This window comes from Leptonotus elevatus, chromosome 14 (assembly GCF_054856555.1).
Source record: "Leptonotus elevatus isolate MCC_2025b chromosome 14, RoL_Lele_1.0, whole genome shotgun sequence".
NCBI classification, from domain to species: Eukaryota; Metazoa; Chordata; class Actinopteri; order Syngnathiformes; family Syngnathidae; genus Leptonotus; species Leptonotus elevatus.
Window position 1 is genome coordinate 1,494,211 of NC_141252.1, and position 22,956 is coordinate 1,517,166.

At 40.1% G+C, this 22,956-nt stretch overlaps 1 protein-coding gene and 1 non-coding gene across 3 annotated transcripts; both read right to left on the minus strand.

The window, feature by feature from the left end:
- Positions 1–378: 378 nt before the first annotated feature.
- frmd6 (FERM domain containing 6) lies at positions 379–21,044 on the minus strand. Of its 2 annotated transcripts, none has more exons than XM_086095703.1 (14): positions 20,887–21,044; positions 12,260–12,496; positions 11,211–11,301; positions 9,725–9,804; positions 9,024–9,100; positions 8,762–8,948; positions 8,242–8,397; positions 7,259–7,324; positions 7,069–7,137; positions 5,420–5,594; positions 4,127–4,435; positions 2,994–3,125; positions 2,820–2,911; positions 379–2,568 (listed from the first exon to the last, which is right to left on the minus strand). In XM_086095703.1, exons 2-14 carry the CDS (start codon positions 12,356–12,358, stop codon positions 2,272–2,274), a joined length of 1,830 nt encoding a protein of 609 aa, XP_085951829.1. In that variant the 5' UTR covers positions 12,359–12,496; positions 20,887–21,044; the 3' UTR covers positions 379–2,271. The 2 variants fall into 2 exon arrangements, with proteins under 2 accessions (XP_085951829.1, XP_085951827.1); XM_086095701.1 differs by having other exon boundaries at positions 2,994–3,128.
- Positions 9,591–9,673, minus strand: trnal-uaa (transfer RNA leucine (anticodon UAA)). The gene has a single exon. It is a non-coding gene; the product is annotated as a tRNA-Leu (tRNA).
- Positions 21,045–22,956: the final 1,912 nt, after the last annotated feature.

The window sequence follows — 22,956 nt, forward strand, 5'->3', positions numbered from 1 at the left end:
TAAATATAGTCACGTGGGTGATTAATAACATTGTTTTGGGTAGGGTCAACGTTTTCGTAAATGAAGATTACTTTAAAGGAATACACATATTAGAGTACATATATTAATAATAATTTATGTAGTTTGAGGTTTGAATTAAAAAAAATAATAATTAAAATGAATGAAAATGTGTTGTAAAAGTATATAAACAGATGTACTTTTGTTATTTGTTATATTGGATTCCAGAAAGGATGACTTTACCGAATTAATTTGAACACTTTTAACACAAACGTTGACTAATTTTGTATTTTATATAAATAGTTTTAGAACCATATATATACACGTTCTTATACAGTACATAAATTTATGTTTTTTAAAATCATCACACAAGAGCAGACATTTGGCAAATAAATGTACCTTTTTAATAGAATATTGAAGGTGTTAGTAGTACCAAAAAGGCACACAGACCAGACTTCATAACAACAATGAAAAATCTACTCTTTTTTTTTCTTTTAAATTTAGCTACAACTTGACAAAAAACGATATATTTTTTTTTCCTGAAGGGAGATAGATCCTTTCACAGAAAGGACAATATAAGACACTTAAAGAGACTTTTACAAAAGCAACGTGTTTCGTTTTTGTTTTTTGATGGCTGTGTACCTTGAACATGGTATTAGAAGTGTCTTTGTAAAACAGAACATCTGTCATCCATTAATATGTAGCAATAAACAACCTGTTAAAAATATAGATAGTAAAACAAAAAAACAACATTTGTTCAGATGCTGCAGTGTAGAAATTAAAGCTAAGAGAGCCACGTGTTGGCTACTTTTCTGTCCCGTCTGCACGTTTTTGTATATTTATCGTACAAAGACAGGAGTGGTTTTGGATTTACAAAGACTCCAGGCTACACAGAGCAAATATTCCCAAAAGGTTTCAATGTTCCCTTGCTTTTTTGTTTCCCTTTAAGATCTTCATTACGTTTCTCGGAAGACATTAAAACATTGCCGGAATTTGTATGGCTGTAATTGTGGATCCCTGGGGTATTTGACCAGAGCACATCACAGACATGTTAGACACCTGGGAACAGTTTGAGACTTTGAAGAAGAAAAAAAAAAAGCATACAAGTCGTGAATGTGAAAATAAAAGCTCTGGCGTCCAGAAGACTGTCACGTTTCGGTACGCTTTCTTGTAATACTGAATGCAAAACAACAACTTTAAGGGCAACTGGTGTGAAGAAATAAGAAACTCCAATTTACAGTGAGCCAGTTGAAATTGGCGAGCTTAAAACGGCACGAAGTACACTCAAAGCAGCACTTGGTAAGCTTAAAACGGTGCCGCGTAGGCTTCAAAGCGGTGCTGAGTAAAGCATAATCATGCCGAGTGATCTTAAACAGGCCCAGAGCGAATTTAAAACGGTTCAGAGTAAGCTTAAAACTGTGCCGAGTGAGCTTAAAACTATAGTAAGCCTAAACTGACGCCAAGTAAGCTTAAACAGTGCAGAGGAGGCTGAAAATAGCAACAAATGATCTTAGATTGGTATAGAGCAAGGTTTAAATGGTGCTGAGTAAACGTCAAACAGTGACAAATAATCTCTGGTTTAAAATGTTGCTGACGAGGTAGCGGCAAAATTGATTTATTTTTATTCCAATATTTGGCAGAATACAATTCCGATAAACGAGTAACCGGCAATTCATTAAAAAAAAAAGTACATTATAATGAATAAAAATTATTATTTTTTTGGTTCCTTACTATTTTACAATATGTTGTCTTTCAATATTTGTTTAACTTCATAACAGGAAAAATCCGCAAAAATCCGCCAATTATTTAGCCAATTTCAAAAGAACTAATATCTTTTGATTGATCGGTCGGGCCCCACTTAAAACGGCCCGTCGTAAACTTAAAATGGCACTGAGTAAGCTCAAAATGTTAGCGTGATCTTAAAATGGCACTATGTAGGCTTAAAACTCGTGTCGAGTAAGCTCCAAACGGCACAGAGGATACCGCAGCTCAAAAGGGCACATCAAGCATAAATTGGCGTAGAGCAAGCTCTTAACAGCACCAAGTATGCTTAAAATGGCGGCGAGAAAGCTGAAAATGGCCGCAGCGATTGTCTTAGGCATCTTGGATGAAGGCACGTCGGGTGGCGTGGTGCATTTGGCACGCTGCACTTCCTGCCAAGAGGCGTCCAAAGCGTCCATCTCTTCAGGTCTTTGGTAGCTAGCGCGACATTTGAGTATTTTGCTATCCCTTTAGCGTTCCTCTGTATTAATTATAAAAAAAAAAAGGAGCACCTCACACCACAAACTCGGGCACGTCATCACTGGTGAGGTCCAGGGAGAAGTACTTGCTGGTTCTCTTGATCCCGGCGCACTGGTCGGCCAGGCCCTGGTAGGCCCCTCCTCCTCCGCCGCCGCCGCCGCCGCCGCCGCCCCCGTCGCTCAACTCCTGGGCGCATCCGAAAGTGTAGCTGTGCGCCGTGTCCTGGCACAGCTCGGCCCACTGAAGGCAGTCCTTCTGGTATAAGCGCACGTCGTCCAGCGACTGGCTGTGGCGGTCGCTGGACGATGGAGGCTTCCTGCATGTCGACGTCTGCCAGCGGGAAAATACGGACGTCAGCCATTTGAGTAGTTGTGAAGCTGGGTGCGTTCTAATTAATCGTAGATTTTGAATGTAAATGTCACAGATGATCAGATTTTTAGAATAAATAAATGTACATACGTTATCCCATATTTACTCGTATAGTATTGCAAAGCATTTATTCAGCAGTATAACCTTATTTGAATCATGTGAGTTGGATTTATCTGTGAAGAGAGCAGATCTAATCGTGATCATAACTCTACCTGTGGGAGGGACTCGATGCTTTGTCCTCTCATCTTGACGACCGTCTCAGAGGAGCTGGACGTGGACGAGCTGACATCTTTGACGATGAGACCTGCCAACACCACATTTTAAATGTTTAGATATTATAAATAAGATTTACGATCGCACCAAGATGACAAAACACAAGTTTTTACCGGAGAATCCGTTGTTGTGATCAGGAGACATGGTCAACATGTCCTCAGTGATGTGGATGCACAACTCCTGGTCCAGGGACGTCTCGCTCAGCTCCTCGTAGTCTTTGGGGTCGTCCACCAGCATCTCGATCTCTGCTGGGATTTAAGAGTTTTATTTTAACCTGTGCAACTTTTGGGGAATCTTTGGTCATTTTTAGTTTGAGCTGCGCCACTTTTGGGAGATTAATGGTCATTTCATTTTAACCTGATGAATTTTGATTTTTTTATTATTTATTTCTTATTTCAACCTGCACGACTTTTCCTTTTACGATAGTCCTGGTTTAATCTGTGAATTTTGGAGGCTTTTTTGGAAGTCCTATTTAAATCTGCATGATTAGTGTATTTCGATAGTCTTAACGTGAGCAACTTTTCAGGAGGTTGATTATTCTTTTAGTTTTATTTGCACAATTTCTGAGTATTCTTATTTTTACCTGTGTGACTTTGTGGGCAATTTCATTATTATTATTTTTTTAACTTGAGTATTATAGTAGTAGTAGCAACTTTTTGTTTATTTACGGCAGTCTCATTTTAATGAAGTGGTGTCTATTATTAGATGTATTATTATTTAGGGTTTTTACACTATTCTTTTAAAATGTGCAACTTTTAGGGGGCTTCCCTTTTAACCTGAAAAACAGCGTTTTTTTGTTTTGTTTTTTAATGTACCGGTAGTCTTATTTGAACATGCACAATTATTTTATGCACCTGCGCAACATTAGGTGATTTATGGTAATTTCATGCAAACATGAGCAGCTTTGGCGGGGATTTATGGTAATTTCATTTTGACCTTTGCAAATTTGAGAGGACTTCCTTTCATTTAAACTTACTTAACTTTTGTTTAAATTGTATTGTCATTTTTAAACGGTGCAACTTTTATTTTTATGGTAATCTTGTTTTTAATCTGTGCAATTTTTGTATTCCATTTTAACCTTCTCATTTTTTGACAGATTTACGGTAATTCATTTTAACCTGCGCAACTTTACTTTTACTTTAACATTATGTAACATTTGTCCGTTTTATTGAAGATTTATTTTAAACTGTGCAACACTTGAGTTGTGTTGGATGTGTTTTTCCGGCAGCAGATACAGCGAGCATACCGTCGTCATCCAGGACGCGCTCTTTGCCGCCGCTCTCCACACCCGACGTGTGCGAGCTGCCGTGGCTGGTGGTGGATGAACCGCATGTCCTCAGGGGCCCGTGGGGGGCTGGGTGGGGCGCGCGGAAGCTGTCCGCCTCGATGCCCGACGTGTGCGAGCTGCCGTGGCTAGCGGTGGAATGGCGGGACAGACGTTTGTGGCGGGAGACGCTGCCACTGCTGCTGCCGCTGGCCCGCGAGCGCTTGTCCAGGTGGTCCATGTCCAAGTCCAGAGCGTCGCTGATGTACGACTCGCGGTACTGTTTCTTCTCTGGAAGCACAAATATGCGCACATTATGCAAATTGTAGTGGCTAGTTTATTACAATGGACCCCCACGTTTAATAAATGTATTCATTTGACACCAACTTGTGCAATATTGATCTTGCTTTTGTTATATTTAATTAATTGTTGGTGTGTCTTTTTTTTTTTTTTACCTATTTGAGGTGTCCTGTTTTGTATGTTAAAGTATGTTTTTGCTTCTCTTGCGATGTGTAAATGTGTGGCGTCAAGTCAGTTTGTGCTAGCATGTTATTTAGGCTAGTATGCTAGCTAATACTATTAACTCATTCACTCCCAGCCATTTTCAATGAAGCAACCCCCTTCACTCCCATCTGTTTGACTGAATTTTGACAGATTTTGCAAGGCTCACAGAATATTCTGTTCTATTGCCATAAAAACATGGAACCAACCAAAAGAAAGTCTCTTTTTTCATCCGGAATTTTTTTTTATATATCTGTTTCCGTTTTGCAGCAATTAGCATTAGAATATAGCTAAGCTAATCATTATTCACATTCCTGTTGAAAACGGCTAAAAACTCTCTCTTGTACTCTGCTGCTACCTGCTGGCCGGTTTTTGTAATAACTACTATTGCTTTAAGCAACCTCTTCATATCAAAAGCTTTATCAAAGCCCCCTGTATACTCTGGCATAAAAAAAAAACATAAAATAAAAACATAGGAATACGTTTTTGGGAGTGAAGGAGAAAGTATTAAAAAAACATATTTATAAATTTTTGGGTTTGAATGAGTTAATGAGATTACATGAAGGTGACTGATTTGTGTTGAATAAGTCAACTCTCAATAAATGTTTTTATGTAACATGGTTTCATCTTCATGATTGTGTACGATGTTGATGTGCACAGTGTGCAAGCTTAAGTGGAAGCCACACCAATCTTTATTTATAATCATTCTAACAAACTGAAATGGGATTAATAATGGAGACTCTCAAAAATGACTGACTGTATTATTTGACTGACCTTCGTGTTCCTCCAGCCGGCGGACCTGCTTGAGGACCGGCTGCAGGTTCATGTAGAGCCGATGACTGTTGCTGAGCAGCTGCAGGAGGTGGCGGGAGCGCACGGGGCACCCAGTGTAGTAGATGAGCTTCCGGGCCGAGGGCAGCCCGTCGGGGAGGATCTCAAACTTCTTTCCCTAAGAAAAAAGAAGTATGTGGTCAATAACAAACAGGACTGTGAAGGCGAGACGCACATAAAAACCTCAGTGGAGGAACAAGTTGAGTCTTGAAACGTGGGAAAAATTGAGATATTGGTCTTGAAAAGGAAAATGTATTCGATATTGATGATTCGATTTTTTAAACCCAACCCTACGTAATATTAAATGTCATCAAAACTTTATGTACTTGTCTCCACAATGTGTGACAAACTTGTTGTGAACCAATCATTTTGATTTGAATCTTCTGTGATACCTCAAATGCCTTAAAAGTTAGTCCATTTTGACCTTTAAAAAAAAAAGACTATACACATTCTGGACACAAAACTGCAATGCAAGATGTCAACATGCCTCACTCGATATCTGTTTGCCTGAAAATCTTTTGTGAACAAAGCACTCTGATTTGGAATTTTGTCATACATATAACGCACGATTATTAATCACTGATTATGTCGGCAAAAATGTCCGCATTTTTACTGCACTACTTTTCAACAACCAATATGTAAAAGCTCTGGGTTAGGAGGATGACCTCGTTCCACATCCACCAGGATGATAATGATAAGGAAGTATAAACACGACTTTTGTTTTGTCTGTTTGCATCAGCCTGCTCAAGCGGCCCCTCAAACCTACGCAACATCTGGTGTTTATTGACCCGTGCGTCCCGCCGCCCGGCGTCGGCCGCGGTGCGCTACGATGACGGGCTGAAAGGGGTGGGTGTGGCCTCGGAGCCACGGCTCTTATTCGGGAGAGGAGGAAATGCAGAAGCCGAGTGTCTCGTCGGCGCCGCGCAACTAGGTCAAATGCAAAACTGCTAAACAAAACGGTGTCAAAGCGGACGTTTATTTTTGGGAATGCTGCTGATGCAGTCGGGAGTTTGGGTCACGGGTAGCAACACACACGTAGAATTAGGCTTCTATGATAAAATGACTAATTAGGAGATGTCATGGGGTTTTCAGCAGACCTTCATGTGGCAAGGAATCATTTGCTCATTAAATAGTCAAAGGCCTGTATACATTCCTTATCCTCTGTGAAGAACCACTCAAATTAATGAGCCTTATTGAGAAGCCATTTAAGTAATTTCTCCCAGGTGGCCAACGTGCACACACCTAAAGCAGCACCACAATTCTTCCAATCTAACTCATCCAAGCATGCCTTTATGGGCCTTTCTTTGTGCAACTGGGCACATTAAATGGCCTTCTTCAAACTGCTTCAACAAAGTAGGAAGTGAACAATTGACCTAAGGACTTTCTGAATAAAATCATTGATAAAGAGGTGTCCCTTGATACTTAGTGTTGTATTTTTTAAGTAGGACTAGTTTGTGTGTGGGCAGGAAAAGCCTTCCTAAATCCCCGATTCCTTCCGCAGGCCTCTCAATTCTGAGGCACAACAACCGTGAAAAAGAAACGAAAGCTCGCCAGGAGAGCTTTAGGATGATGCGATGGCGTACGTGACTCACCACGAACACGAGCTTCCCCACGTTGGTCCACGGAAAGTCGTACAAAAGCTGCCTCACAGAGCCAATGTTCTGGGGGGGGGAAAGTGAAAAGAAGGAGGAAATATTAGTGGGGGTGCTGACTGCTTTGCTTTGGGATTAAACTGTAGCACAAGCAGAGGGCAGTGAATCCATCCCAGATGCACGATTGTACCTGGAATATCTGAATCCCACGTAAAGTCAGTCCCAAAGTGAGCGATGCCTCCACTTCTTTCTTGTCCTAAATCAAAGGTATGTCGTCAGCAGTTATCAAAAATAGGATGTATTCATTATAAAGCAAATTGACAACATGAAACGAAAATGGCCATTTCACAACAAAAATCATCTCAGACTTTTCAGGCATGGTTTCTTGAGGCTTTTTTTTGCGGGTTAGGCATCAGGGGGGGAAATTTTTGTTGTTGCAAAAATTTTAAGGGGTTACCAAGCCAAAATGGTTACTTCAAAGCAAAATGGCAGACTTACTGTATCTGACGTCAATACTTTTTGGTGGGTCTACTCGTGACTACTACCAAATTTTATGCTTTATGAGTGAAAAAAAAAAAATCAGTCATAGCTTCTTGAGGCTGTTATGTGAATATACTCAGGGTAGTGTTAATTTCGTTAATGAAAACTAAACAAAAATATTTTCGTCAACACCCATTTCTCACCGGACGAAAACTAGACTAGACTAGACTAAAATCCTCATTAATAAACAATAACTTGGATTAAAGTATGCATTTCTGTCGACTAATAAAGACGAGATGAAAATGCACTTCACTTAATAAAAACTTCTAGTTCATGAACGAAAACGAGACGAAAATTATATGATTTTGTAAAATCCTGTCTGCTAATCTGTCACTGTGATACGGTTATAACGTTCCAACAATAACTTTAATCCGACCGCTAACTAAGGCTTGCTAACATACTAGCTCGTAGCATGGAGCCAAAGTAGCCACTGTAATTGTGTGTGAAGTTGTTTTTCATAAAAAAAGATGAGCGGAAATTTTATGTGAAATAGTTTTAGATCCTAAATGTTAAACATTATCTGCTGACAAAAAAATATACAGGGGTAAAATGATTGTCCTGACTAAAACAGGCTACATTTTAAAATGTCTGATACAATTAACAGTAACTCAGGGTAGAGCCCTGAGTGCCCACCTTGTACAGTCTGTAGTAATGAACGGTGACGTCGTCGAGCTGCGCACACTCCTTGATGTACTTGAGGTGCGCCTCGGAGGCCGTGAGGGCAAACTGGTCCTTGTGCATGTTGGGGATATGTCTCAGGATGTAGTCGCGGCCCCGCTTGGCTATCACCTGAGCGAAAGGACGAGGTCAGATGTGCTTGTTGATGCAACGTGAGGATAGTAGAAAGGGGCGGGGCAGCAGGTTTAGCATGTGACCTCCTGTATTTCGCATTGTTGCGGTTTGCTTGTGTTTGTCATTTCCTGTTGTGAGTTGCGATAAGGAGGCAGATTGCAGGAAGTGTGGAGCAATCAGACGGGTGTGGTCTCATGACCCACGAAAACACACACAAAAAAAATCTGTGCCGCTTCAGGCAACAAAAATAAAACCCAGCGCGTCACTTAAAAAAAAATAATAATTGTGCTTCATTGTGGTGGCACAGCATTATGGATGAGAAGGAACATGACAAAACTGAACATTTGTTAGACGCACTCACCCAGGGAGGGAAGTAGGCTTCGGGTTCAAAGTATTTGCCAAAGTGCTTGTTCCGTTTGAAGTTGCCCAGGTCGGCCTGCAGGGCGAAGGCAGCCAGCAGGAAGTAGGCCTCTTCCCGCTGGATGCACTGCGAGAGGAGCACCTGTTTCCTCAAGTGCCAGTAGTAGTAGTACCTAGCGGCGCGGTCACTACAAACACACAGTTAGCATAGCCTGTTAGCGAGCTAGTTGGCTAACACAATGAGATGAGAAGGCCAGACTTGCCTGATCAAGCGTCCGTTCTCCACGTAATACTGAGCTCTGAAGTGGATGATCATGGGAGGGCCAAACTGGTCGATTCCCTGTCGGAGATATCAATGTTTATTCCCTTCAAAAGCAGGAAGTTCTCATTTAATGTTACACTACTATAGCTGTGTGCTATGGTGCCTCCAACAGGCAGGCTAAGGATCTGTCTGCACACAATGAACGCAGATTAAAACAAAAAAACTAAAAACGGTCCTTATCTCCTTGGGAAACGTGTAAAGAATGACTGAATAATCAAAAGATTTCCTCCTTTTCAAGTGTGTAATGAAATGGTAGGTTGGACATTTACTTCTTAAACAGACTAGATCAGGTTCCCTGATTTTTAAGCCGTATCGCCTTACGCATGCTTTGTCAGCCACCTCGTTTGATGTTAAGGGCCCGACTTGTTGATGTGGTTTGGAGCTTTGTTCTTTGAAGTGCTCGAGGGGACGTAACAGTGACAAAGATTGTACACGAAAAAAACCTTCACGTACTGTTCTTAAAACAGTTAAACGCCCACCTAATTTTAGGTTGAAAGTAGCCAAAGAATACCAGGAGTGGGGTTCGAACCCACGAGGACTAGTGTCCATTGGATCTTAAGTCCAACGCCTTAACCGCTCGGCCATCCTGGTGTTGTATTTAGGAGGCATATAAATATATAGTGTAAAATTCGGAGCGGTTACCTTGCTGGCTTCCCTCTTCCATTCTTTGGGGCAGTACTTGGACAGTTTCTGATCCAGTTCCATGTAAATGTGTTCATTATCTGCGGGAACAAAGACACATTTTCAATTCACAATATAACAACAGAGAACATAAAATCTCCAGGATACATAATTAAACATCACAGCTAAAACTTTATTTGAACCTGCTAGCAGAATTGCATTGTACACTGGAGATCAGCACAAATGCACTATTCATGAACACTTCATGTATGGGTGGTCACTTGTTGCTAGGCAGAGTTCGAGAGCTCAGTCTCAACTGCCACACAGGACAATGATCCAATTGTCACATTGTTGCTGTCCAATAAAATAAATGCAACTTCAAAATTTTAATCTGACAAATGACAAAAAAGGAAAAATTGGAGATACATTTTTTTAAATAAATGCAACTTCAAAATTTTAATCTGACAAATGACAAAAAAGGAAAAATTGGAGATACATTTTTTAAAATAAATGCAACTTCAAAATTTTAATCTGACAAATGACAAAAAAGGAAAAATGGGAGATACATTTTTTAAAATAAATGCAACTTCAAAATTTTAATCTGACAAATGACAAAAAAGGAAAAATTGGAGATACATTTTTTAAAATAAATGCAACTTCAAAATTTTAATCTGACAAATGACAAAAAAGGAAAAATTGGAGATACATTTTTTAAAGACGTCCCTAGCTAGTGAAAAATGTCTATGTAGCTGACAAACTACAAAAAAATACTATAATGGATTAAAAATATATATATAATTAAAATGTGGACATACAGTAAATGCTTTTTTTTTGTTGGAAATGACAATTCATGATGACCCAAAAAAACAAAACAAAAAATGTTTCCTTATTGACAGAGAGAAAGTCGAGCAGCGCACGACTGGTTTGGCGACGACTGGTTTGGCGACCCCAGCTGAGGCCATGAGATGGGCTTGGGGGGACAGTGGGTGTCACAAAGCGTCTGGGTGGCCGCTGTTTGCCTTGGGGATTTCACGCTGTTCAGACAAACACTTAAGGAATGTGCCACAATCAGACCCACTGGCTCCGAGCCAGCGCACCGGCCGGCCCGTCATTGGCTCATCTGGAGGCCAGCTGTCTGAAAACAGTACCTTTTTTTTTTTTTGCAACACACGCTCTCCTTCTGCAGTTGCCTGCCAGCGTCATGTGTCATCTGCACACGCACACACACACTGTGACTCACACGACCCTTACTGGCCGCACAATGGAGCCAGTCAGAACGAGGAGGCCCGGGTTCATGGAGACCTCCATGACAGCTAGGTGAGACATGCTACATTTAGGGCCCTTTGCGCCTTTCCTAGCCAAGAAGAAGAAGGAATGCCAGGCTACAAATTTTTTAATGCATCTGTGGTCACAGTGGGCACGACGTGACCACCCCCTAAAAGGAATCCAGTGTGTCAAAAGAAGAGATACACTGCAGACAGTTTGCGACACAAAATAGTGGACTCACTTTGAATAACACTGAGTCCAAACAGGTGACAGTCCTTCAGCCTCAGGAGGTCACACACCTGGACCAACAGCTCCTGGCAGAGGGTCTTCACCTGAGAAGGAGAGGAAGGAAAATCAACAGGATGCGAGAAATTCTCTGCAGCCGCGAATTTTTAATTTAAAGGGATACTTGACTCATTTGGCCAGCAGTAAGAAGTTAATAATTTGTCTAGAATGAATTCGATAACTTTATTATTTGACTTGCTGTCAACTGAAAATGGCATCATGTATGCTCAAGGCTCAGATAACGACCAATCACGTTGCATGGCCACACCCAGAAAACAGTTAAACTGTGATTGGCCGTTAATCTGAGCACCTGTGACCTCATTTTCATTTAAATATGAGCTTTTTATTGCTGGAAATGTCTAAATGAAAAAATTTAATTATTTCATTAGATAATAAAAATGTCCTTTATTTTGCTACATGTTAAATATCGCAATAATATCGATATCGCTATAATCATAATCATGATTTTCCAATATTGTGCAGCCCTTCTAGAGGCCGTAATATAATTCCTTGTGATGTAAACAAAGTGGGGGGCACGATATCAAAATCAGTTCTCACTATGACAAACTGCCTTTCTAAATTGTATAACAGACAAAAACGTAAAAATAAACAATGTTAACAGTGCCCATCAAAAGTAACTTTTATTGTCACCGCCAATCCATGAAAATTTGAGAAGGTGGCTTGCCAAATGCACCAATTGGGGCAATGACCACCAGTTTGTCAGACGGACCTGTGGTCTAATTTCAAAAGTGTATAGCGGTACCTAAAAATATTAGCAACTATTCTGGAACACAAAACGACTCTCCAGGCAAAAGCGCAAATCCTGCCTGTCATGGGTGGGATTTGAACCCTCACCTCCAGAGAGGACTCCGACTTGAGTGGCAGCTTTGAAGGATCATCCACCCAGAATTCCAACATGTTAACCATTACAACTAATGGCGTGTCAATTTCAAAACAACCGATCAGCGAATTCTAACCGTGACAACACGCACGAGTTGCACTCACATTAACTATGATGTTGAGCGTGTCGTCATTGGGCAGAAAGACACAGACGCAACGGCGGTCCTGCATGGCTTTGTTGTTGAGGAAGTTCACTTTGTTCATCTTCGTGTGACCGCCCCCTCCCGCCCCCCCCTCCCTCCTCCACTGGTCCGCTACCACCACCGCTGATGCGCCGACTTCAGCCGCGCTTCAGCACTCGCCTGGAAGAGGAGCATGGAGATCACCGGCTGCGCTCGGCCGCTGTGGAGACACAATGACAGACAGCGCAAGTTATGAAAACAGCAGGACAAAAGAAAGTCGGTGGCCATGAACTGCCGTGAGAGGCACAATCCTGGCTTATATCGACGCCTTCTTAAAATAATCGCCTAAGTCATTTTTTCTGATTTTTCAGGAATCATGAGATGATTTAGGCAAAAAAAAATTTTTTGCAAAAAAAATTACATTAAGAGGGGGACGATATGTAAAAGTTGTCCATTTTAAAGATAGTATAGTGTTCAAACATCACATTTGGCAAACACCGGTGTGGGGACCACTATGGAGACACAATGACGGAGAGTGTGAGCTTCCCGAGGGGTGTGAAAATTCTCAGGCAGGACAAAAGAAGGTCGCAGAACAATCAGGGCATCAACACTTCTTGCTGCTGAACGTCACTCACCTCCAAGGTTTCTGCCTTGTCATTACTAACAGATTGGGAAGTTTGGGGCGGGATCAAATTACAGCGGAAGAAGAAGAAGCAACTAGCCTTTGAAAAGAAAGTGCGCCGACAAGCCAAACACACCTATTTAAATGAGGACCACATTCTAATGGTAAAAATGTGTCAATCAACTGCCTGGCAGGTCATGGCTAACATAGGAAGAAAATATTCATCACGATTCATTTGGTAATAATTGAAATCACGATTAGGATAATCATTTGTTTTTTGGTACAAAACAAAAAAAATTTAACATGGAAAAAATATTAAGACAAATAAATGTCTTTGAAACACTGTAATTATGCAAGTTCCTTTTGGACCAAACCAGATTTATTGAATTAGTAATAATAAATAATTTAAAAAAAGGTGCAAATATATAAATTAGTATTTATAATATTTTATTTTTGTTGACGATTATGCCAATTTGTGGAGTGTAATAACTGAAATTGTAATTGGATTTTAATTAATTGCACAGCCCGAGGCTAACATACTCGTACGGCCGTACGTAACATTAACATAAGAGTTCTGCTTCCCCACAAGAAAATGGGCCCCATAATGTAGCAAAAACAAACACATACACGTGTGTAAGTATGAGCATGTAAGACGCTGCTATACAGCAGCTGCTGGTACGAGGTTAATGAGAAGCAAGCTACTTCTAATGACCAACATTAGAAGCGCCAGAAGGTTGCGCATCTGTGACGAGCAAGAGCTACAAACAGGCATGGTTCATTTTAGATCATTTCATCACAAAGTCATGTCAAGTGAATTCATTTGTGACTGACTGGAAATGTTGCAATCATCAATGTCGTTGTTTTTAAAGTCACCTTATAACATTCTCAACTGTCATGTGTCGTGTAAAGGGACATGCAATGATACTGCAAACCTTGACTGATTTTTGTGTTGGCGTCAAAAAAACAATGCCCCCAAAATGCTAACCATACACGTGGGACTGAAGTCTCATGAGACTTTCTGACATTTCACATGATGTCACATAGTGAAGCCATTGTTTGATTTTTGGAGGCATATTTTTGGTTGACCTCCCACTTTTGGCATTATGAGGGTGTTCATATGTCATATTTCTGGCAACACAATGTTGAATTATTCTTTCTGAATGAATAGACAATTGTTAGCGGGCACGAATGGGAATGGAGAAAAAGTGACTTTTGTCCAGCTGGCATGGGATCGATTCCCACTCCGTGCCCCCGTTTAGTCATCTTGTGACCGACTTGTGAGAAGTCTAGGTCCTCCGTAATACAGTAGTAGCTTTGTAGAAAATGATTATTTTTTATTTAACCATTATTTATCTAGGTAAAGCAATTGAGAACAGATTCTACAAGATTAATCGCCCAACCCTAGATTAACTCATTCAAACCCTAAAACGTGTATATACGTTTTTAATACTTTTTCCTTCACTCCCAAAAACATATTTATATGTTTTTTATGCAAGAGTAAACAGAAGGCTTTGATGTAGCTCCTAACATGAAGAGGTGGTTTAAAGCAATTGTAATTATTACCAAAAACGGCCAGCAGAGTATAAGAGATCAGCCAGGGCCATGTTGCAACAAGCTGTTTTCAACAGGAATGTGAATAATGATTAGCTTAGCTATATTCTAATGCTAATTGCTGCAAAGCGGAAACAGATAGATATATACTTATATACTACTAATCCTTCTTTTGGTAGGTTCCATGTTTTTGTAGCAATAGAACACAATATTCTGTGGGCCTGGCAAAATCAGTTAAAGTCCAGTAAAACAGGTGTTAAAAGGGGGTTGCTTCAGTCAAAAATGGCTGCCAGTGAATGAGTTAAATAGGCAATTTGTTAGTCTTTTTAAGGGACTCTGTGGGTGTCCTGTTGTGCCTCAAGTAGGCTTTTTAGGGGATCGGGTGCTTTTCAAAATAACTTTTTAGGAGGCACTTCTAAGGGAAGTTTTAGTAAATCAAGTGTGCTTTGTGGGGATTACATAGAGCATTGTTTGTCCATTTAATGGAATCCGTTGCAATCATGCTGAGTTGATACTTTTTAGGAGGATCAGTTGCAATTGGTGCATTCTTTTAAATCTAGGTCCAGTATAAGCGGTGTAGAAAATTACAATGAGATGTGTTCTTCTTGTGTGGCCTTAAAAAAGTGGGTTGAACACTGAGTATAGCGGTTCGAGGTGAGTCAGCCATAACCCGGTAAAGTCATCTTCTAATGCGTTTAAACATCTGCACACGAGACCGCAGAAGGCCACAAAAATTCTCCAACCAATTAGGGTGAGCGAGGGAGAGTGGCGGATAATCACATTAGCGCCGCGCTAAAGTGTGATGCAAACACCGGCGCGGGGTCATAACACAAAAGAGCGGCCAACTGAGCTTCCTGCGGCCTTTTCAGCCTCGCAAACAGAGATTCTGTCAACGTGGCAAACCTCTCAGCATCGGAGCTTGTCATCAAATCCCGCAAAAAGGGCTTCAGAGAACGAGAGAGAGAGGGCCTCTCTCTCTCAAACTATGCAGGTTTCTTTCTTAGTTCCTGACAGGATGAGTGAGAATTGCGAGTCAAAAGGAAAACTTCCTCAGCTTTGGAGATTGAAAAAAAAGAAAGAAAGCGAATCCCCGGAGGAGGCTGTCACTGCGCTGCAGGTAGAGGAAGTGTCAATGCGGAATAAAAAGAGAGCGAGAGAGACGGAGGTGGCGTTCAAAGGCGAGGGCCGTGAAAAAAAGGGAAAGTGCTGCAGTCAGGAGAATTCCATACTCGCTCACATCTGCTTCTCATTCCGACAATGGCGACCATTGATTCGGGATGCAGCGCCCGCAAACTGCATTCCTTGATAGCGTCCCACAACTGTCCAAATAACTACATAATAAACGGTCAAGTTAATTCTGAACTACACTAGAGCGCATTTCATAAGTCAGCTTTAAATTCAGTTGTCAAACGTGGTATGTTAGGGCTGATCGATTCTGAAAAATAATCGAATTGCGACTTACCCTCAATATTGCGTTATTTAGTCAAGATCCCCTTCTTCCCTTGCATTTTTTAACAAACACAAGCAATAAATTCGTCTGTATAACAGTAAAAAAAAAACTTTTTTTTTTACATAAATGATTCTAGTTTATAGATTAGCCTTACGCTAAACGAAAGGCAAATGAACCATGAATTAAAAAATAGCTAACTAAAGCATTGTCTTTTAAGCATTCACTAGTACATGACACAAAATTCTACCAAACAAGTGTAGCATAAGCATATAATAATGAATCATAAATTAAAGAGCACAAACTCGCACGCACACACACACACAAAAGAAGAAAAAAAGAGAGCGAGCAATGATGATGACGATGACTCGGGAAAGCTGCCGAATGAATAATACTGAGCTCTCAAAAAAATATATAATAATAATTGAAATAAATGAAGTTCATTAATTCACCTGTGGCAGAATCGTTATGAACACTGACTGCTTTGGTAAATTACCTCATCTTTGTATACAGCCAAGTATAAGATGTGTAACGAGGACGTGCAAAAAAAAAAAAAACTGCCGAAGAAAAATCAACCTGAATTACATCAAAGATGCCGAAAATGGCGTCGTAATTGACAGACGAGCACGGCCTGTTTTTTGCGGTCCGCGCACGCCGCCGTTTATCGCACCCGTGGAGATGTGGGCTCTCTTTGAAAGGTCGTGACTTTTTTCCCACGGCCAGGAGAGCTGTTTATTCAGCTGAAGAGAAAATGCCGCTGAGCTTGACGACTGGCTCTAAATCACAGCGGTCACGCGGCGGCTTTAGCATTGACGGTGATGCTTAGGGTGACTCCTCCCCCCTCCCCCGGAAAGCCGCTAGTTGGTAGGCTGAGAGTCGGGGTATAAACAGGAAAAATCCTTTTACGCCGGCCACACTCGATTTCTTTTCTGGGACGTCCCAATGGGAGAAGAGTCCGATTTTCTGATGTCAAGATCAACTAGCAGACAGTTGCAACAGAAGGTTAGGCGTCCAGTCGGCATGCTACTTGAGTGATAGTCTTACTGAACTCGCAAGTGAGTGGAGAGCCGAGGAATGGATTCTGTGTGACCTCAGGCTGTAACTAGACCACGCATAGCCTGAATATTGGGTCCGGCCACCTTCTGATTGTCAACTAACCCTCATCTTGAGAGCTGCTTGTAACAGTTGAGCGTTTATGTCATTAAAAGTCAAATATGCTTAGGAGATAATTTTTAGTACACAGTAAATTCTGTAGAGTAAATTTGACTCTGTTTAGAGCAGGACCAAATACACTCAGTTTTAGAGTGTGCTAATATTTACACTTGGAAGAGAGTAAAATAAAGAATTCAAAAAAGAAATACGTAAAAGTCACTCAAGGTTTGAGGAACAAACTCATGACCTTCAGTTTGGGAGACTGCCACACTACCACCTGAGGTATGCCCCTCCCACTGTGTGCTTACTTCCAAGAGGAGACCAAAAACGATTTTTGCTCTTGGAGCTGACACGAGTGACATACCAACACACAGCAGGATCTGCGTGTGGCTGAAGGTTGTGAGGTCGTTCCTCAACCCTTGAGTGAATTTTATTTTATTTTTTTCCAATTCTTTATTTTACTCTCTTCCAAGTGTAAATATTACTCTAAAACGGAGTCTATTTGGTCCCACTCTAAATAGAGTCAAATTTACTCTACAGAATTTACTGTGTATTTACACATAGACAAATCTGTGTAAACATTATGCAAGCTTTTGTAACAATTTCAAGCATTTCTCCGTAGTCCTGGCCAATCGATTGATTAATTGGGGCTTCCGTAGTTCAAAGAACATAATAGCTGATGTGCACTACTTACACTAAAAAAATTAGGCTGTGATTAGAGAAGAACTTGTCAGTGTTGCGACTTTTCTGACTGCTCTAGTAAGTAATTCCCACTAAGAAACAGAAAAGAAAAGTGGAATCATTTTCTTATTTTTTTGCGAATAACAAAATAGGAGCCGAGTGGAAGGCAATCACAGACACGGAGCACATTTTGCCGCACGATATCATCAGCACATAGCACAACTTTCCAAGATGGTTGCTCTGTGTGTCAGTCATCACACTGTTAAGGAGCCATCTCAATAGTCATAGCCATTGTCCTGTCCAACACCGATCTGTGAACATTGTGTTTGTCTCGCTACTTACTCAACTAACAATAACAGCTCAAGGGAGTCAAGCAAAGCTAAAAAAAACTCTGCCCTTTGGTTATAGCTTGTTGCAAGTATTTTCTTGAATAAACAAAAGGAGCATACCTTCATTCGTGAGTGGCTGCTATCCATGTGGTTTGGAATTAAAGCGACTGCACACACACACACACACACACATACTCGCACAATTCGCAGAGCAGGACAAGTGGACATGTTAGAACAGACCCAGCTTCCCCGCCCCAGCGCTCAAGCCCGAACCGCGCGTGAGTAATTCTGCAACACGCCGCAGAGAGACGTCAACCCGGCCATTACGCGTGCTGGAAATAGAGCACGGCAGCCTTTAAGGAGAGGGTTAAGACGCGAGCTGCAATTACAGCAAAGCCCAAACTCTGCTCGTTTTGATCTTAGCCTGCCTTCTGACAGTTTGCTGCTGAGTCCCGTGTAGCGTTTTCATACCTGGAAGAGGTCTCGTTGCCCCAGCAAAAGTTTGCAACCAACTGCAAGAATTTGAATGTTTAAAAAGTTGGCGGAATGTGCGACAGCATCCAGCTGCGTGCATCCACCTGGTAGCCAGCCAGCGAACGAATCTATCAGCCAGTCATCCCGGCAGAAAGCTGACCTCAATGGAAGGAAAAGCTATAATGAAAACCAGCGTTGTGTCAAGACGCAGGGAATAAAAAGGTCTTCACTTCTCCACTTCCTTGAAAGAACCAGAGCGAAGGGGAAAAACACAATCTAAGGAAAGAGAGACAAATGCAGGAAGAACGGAGACATTTTTTGGGGGGAGGGGGGGGGGGAGCAAGTATGTTTCAGAAACAAGCTAATTATTAGTCACAGACGTTTTTCAGTTCATTACGCTTCATAAAGCCAGTTTATTTCTTTACTTTCTGGTAATTATAGTAAGTTAATCATTTTAATGGAGATAATAGATTAGGTATAAGGAGTAAAGGGAACAAATTAAACTTGTAAGCTATGGTACAGTGGAACATGAACGATTTATGAAGTGAGACCACTCTACCAGGTAGAAGACTCACTTTTTCTTCCAGAGCATTTTAGCATCCTCCAAAGCACCCACTGAACCCCCCCCCCCCCCCCCCCCCGAGCCAACGTCGATCTTGCCATGTTGACTTTAAGAGCGAGCACATCCCCAGAGAATAGAAAGAAAACAACAGCGCCGACATCCACTAAAAAGCGGATGTAAATCAAATCGATCTGAGAAACTTTAGAAAGACTTTTTGCGCATTCATCTTCTTGCATTCCAACCATTCATCTCAATGAGTCATCAAAACACACAATGACCATCCTCGTTCACACATTTCCTCCTCGTTTCCTACTTCGACACCATTCATCCTGTCCAGACACATGAAAAAAATCGCAATGTTCCCTTGTTCAGTTGAGTGAGAAGCACAATATCCAACAGTTATTATGCAACATATGTATGGTGATGAACTATGTTGATTTATTGCCTATCGCTGTTGCTCCGGCCCCAACCTGTCCTCTCCAACTCCTACATAATATTATTGTTAAGGCATCCACCCACCCTTCTTCGCAGTTTCAAGTTTATTAAAAAAAATAACATTAAAAAAACACCAATGTATTACTTCATTATGACTTGTCGAACTCTGACTGTATTTTCAAGGAGTGTCGTGGCACATCTTGTACTGTGAGTCAAAATTGACCCCAATTATAATTCAAAAAGACATTATAACAATGAAGAAAACATTTTTGAGTAATGAAAACTCTCTGCTAGACCTCTACTTTGTAGTATTTAAAAACGTTTATTTCCATTTAGCGACTAAAGGGGATCACAAATATCTAATACAAATACACATTCGTTCGCATTATATTATACACACGCACGGATTATGTAAAACTCTGTTGGGATTTTTCAACATTCACATAAACAAACAAAAAAAAAATCCTCCTGAAAATGTTGATGGTTAAACACGCAATAAATGGTCATGTTGTGGGTTAATTGAATTATTAAAAATGTTAAGTCTTGAAAATATGTTTTTTTATTGAAAAAAAATAGTAAAACAGGTAGATAGTAAAATAGTAATAGTGCTTGCCTTACTTTTTTGTTCTTTCCTTTTTATTTTACGGGCAATGCAAGGAGGTCACAAATGTCTCATTTACACTTTTTTTTTTTAAATATTGCACTCAGTCCTACTCTTTTATTTCCATTTCTATTATTTCACTCCAATTTATGAAAATCTAAGCATGAGTAAGGATTCATAGTGAATACAACAAAACTATTCCACATGGTCGCCACTTTGCCTTAAAAACGTTCGATTCGTCTTATATAGATGGCATGTGTAAAGTTGCATAAATATCCTGTTCTATATCATTTGAATGAATCCGTGTGCGCGTGTGTCATAGTAATTACACAACAACAAGGGGAGGAAATTAGTACTACTCCAAAGAATGTGGATTTCTCTCAAGGGAGAACTTTGGGGGGGAGAAAAAAAGACGACTTTTCTGTTTCATCATCAAATATAATGCACATAAATAGTAGAGAGGCTACGAAATTCGTCCAATGCCTCCTTCCAAAAAAAAAATCAAGCAGAAAGTTGCTAACTTAAATTCCATGGCAACATTGTGTACTAACGCTGGCAGCATCATCGAGTTACGTACGTGCCTGGACACGGTTTTACAACGGGTTCAAATTGCCCACTTGTCATTATAAAGAAAGAAACAACCTATAAAATGAAGATATGGACATTTTTACACGTTTTATGCAGTGACGTCACTGCCAGAGCTAGCTTGGATTAAGTTTTTTTTAAAAGGAGTCCGTGAACGACCGCAAAACTCACCTTTTCCCGAGGGGGGAAAAAAAACCTACGTATTCCCTTGAAAATAGGTTATTCCAGACGCGGTGTTGTTCGCGGTGATGGAGAATATAAAGGGGAAAAGATATCCGTGATGCCGAGAAAAAAACTTTTAGGTTCGACGGAGACGTTAGTGGGTCGACTCGCGCCACATTCTGCCGGAGCTCGAGCTCCTCTTCTGGGTTTACATGAGCTCGGGGAGAGGGGGCGTTCGGCAGGGGTGGACTGGAGAAAGAGGACGACGTAGAATGAACAACACCGTCGCGGAATGTCACATTTTCGGTTGGATTCATGTTTGAAATACGATTTATGTAATACTCTGTGTTTTTACGGGTTGTTAATGTCTACAATCACGAAACGTCGCGGTGCTAATTTCGATCTCCCCCATTTGCATCAAGAGTTGGTATCGTCCACAACAGCCTCTCATTCCTTTCCTGACTGGTTTGCAAGATTGGAAGTGTCCCACTGGCTGTGGAAGGGTAGCCAGCGGGGGGGGACCATATATAAAGATATTTAAAGTAAGTCCTAAAAAAGCGTTCCAATGTGGGCCATCTTATTTTTAAGAGCGGAAACTACTTACATCGTCTAAAAAAAAATGTCCCAGTGTTCGTCATAAATCAACAAGTCTACTCCAGAATGAAGTCACATCCTTTTTCTGTATCACAAAACTGATAAACCCGTTGTAATGATTTAAAACGGCCGAAGCAGCTTTAGTGCACTGTAACGAATGGACTGTAGAATTTACAAGAAATAATTATTGTAAAATCTCAGTACATTACTGTATTTTTTTTTTTACAAGTATTTACTGTATATAAATTACAGTTACTTAGTGCATTTACTTTTACAGCAATTCACTGTAATCTAGTTTACAACCGTTTCTTGTATTCTACGTAATTTACAGGAATTTACTGGCAACAAAAGTTGTTATTTACGCCGCTGTGGGTGTGAACACAACCAACTTGCATGCAAAATGCACAAAAGCGAAAAAATGTCTGTTTATGGGTTATAAGCGATATATTTGTGGTAAAAAAATATATGCGAGCGGTGTATGTACTACGCTGATAAATGAGAGGGAATTTTATCGTATTTATTCTCACTCATGTCGTCTTTCTATAGCAACCTGTGTTTTCCGTGACTGACACGCCATCTTTTCTTTTGGATAAAAAAAAATGGCGGTTTTCATATGGTTTTCATATTTTAGAATAAATATCATGAAAAAAAGCCAAATAAAAAGAAAAAAGTTGCTTCGACACTTATGAGAGGAGCTCCAGCAACAAGGCACTGTACTATCCGGCGCCATCTGAATGTTATTGTCGTTTGTCTGAGACAAAAGAAACGTTGAAGTCATCTTGAGCGTGTCACATCTGCACACGCAAAGAACGACAGGAAGCATGAATGAGAAATGAGAGGAGGAAAAAAGTGATGGTGATGGCGGGGACGAGGTCAAGGAGTGAATGTCACCAGATGGTACGGTGAAAACAACAGGCCATGGAAACCCTATACAGTCGATGTCCTTTCATTCAAGCACTGCAGTACGTTGGGCCGAAGATGTAAAAAATTGAAATAAATAATAATAATAATAATAATAATAATAAATCACAAGGTTTATTTCTTTTTAAAATATTTACATTATTGGTATTAATTTTACATAAAGTAAAAAAAAAAAAGATTCATCAATGGTTAAAATCTATAAAGGGAAAATAAAATCATAAGGAAAAAATAATGCAACAATGGCAAAGTAATAAAATAAAATAAAAAATACAAAATAAATATAAAATAATAAAATAAAAATGATAACTATAAAAACAAATTATTCTAAAAATTAATACAAATACTTTTTCAAATATTTTTGCAATAAATGAAAATAATGCATCATTAACAAAGTCTTTAATAGTACAAGTAAAGAAGGTTTAATAAAATAATTTTTTATAAAATAATATAAATAGAATAGTTGAAAATCTAATCTAAAGTAATTAATTAATTAATATATATATAGTATATATATTAATTAATTACTTTTTTTAACAGTATATGGTTAAATAAAACGAAGAAAAT

What these genes read in the sequence shown, in the direction of transcription:
- frmd6 (XM_086095701.1), bottom strand. Translation starts at nt 12,358, where the DNA reads ATGAACAAAGTGAACTTCCTCAACAACAAAGCCATGCAGGACCGCCGT. An exon ending in TGGACTCAGTGTTATTCAAA is followed by an intron (nt 9,805 to 11,210) that starts GTGAGTCCACTA and finishes TTGTTCCCGCAG; the next exon opens with ATAATGAACACATTTACATG. An exon ending in ATTACTACAGACTGTACAAG is followed by an intron (nt 7,325 to 8,241) that starts GTGGGCACTCAG and finishes CCTTTGATTTAG; the next exon opens with GACAAGAAAGAAGTGGAGGC.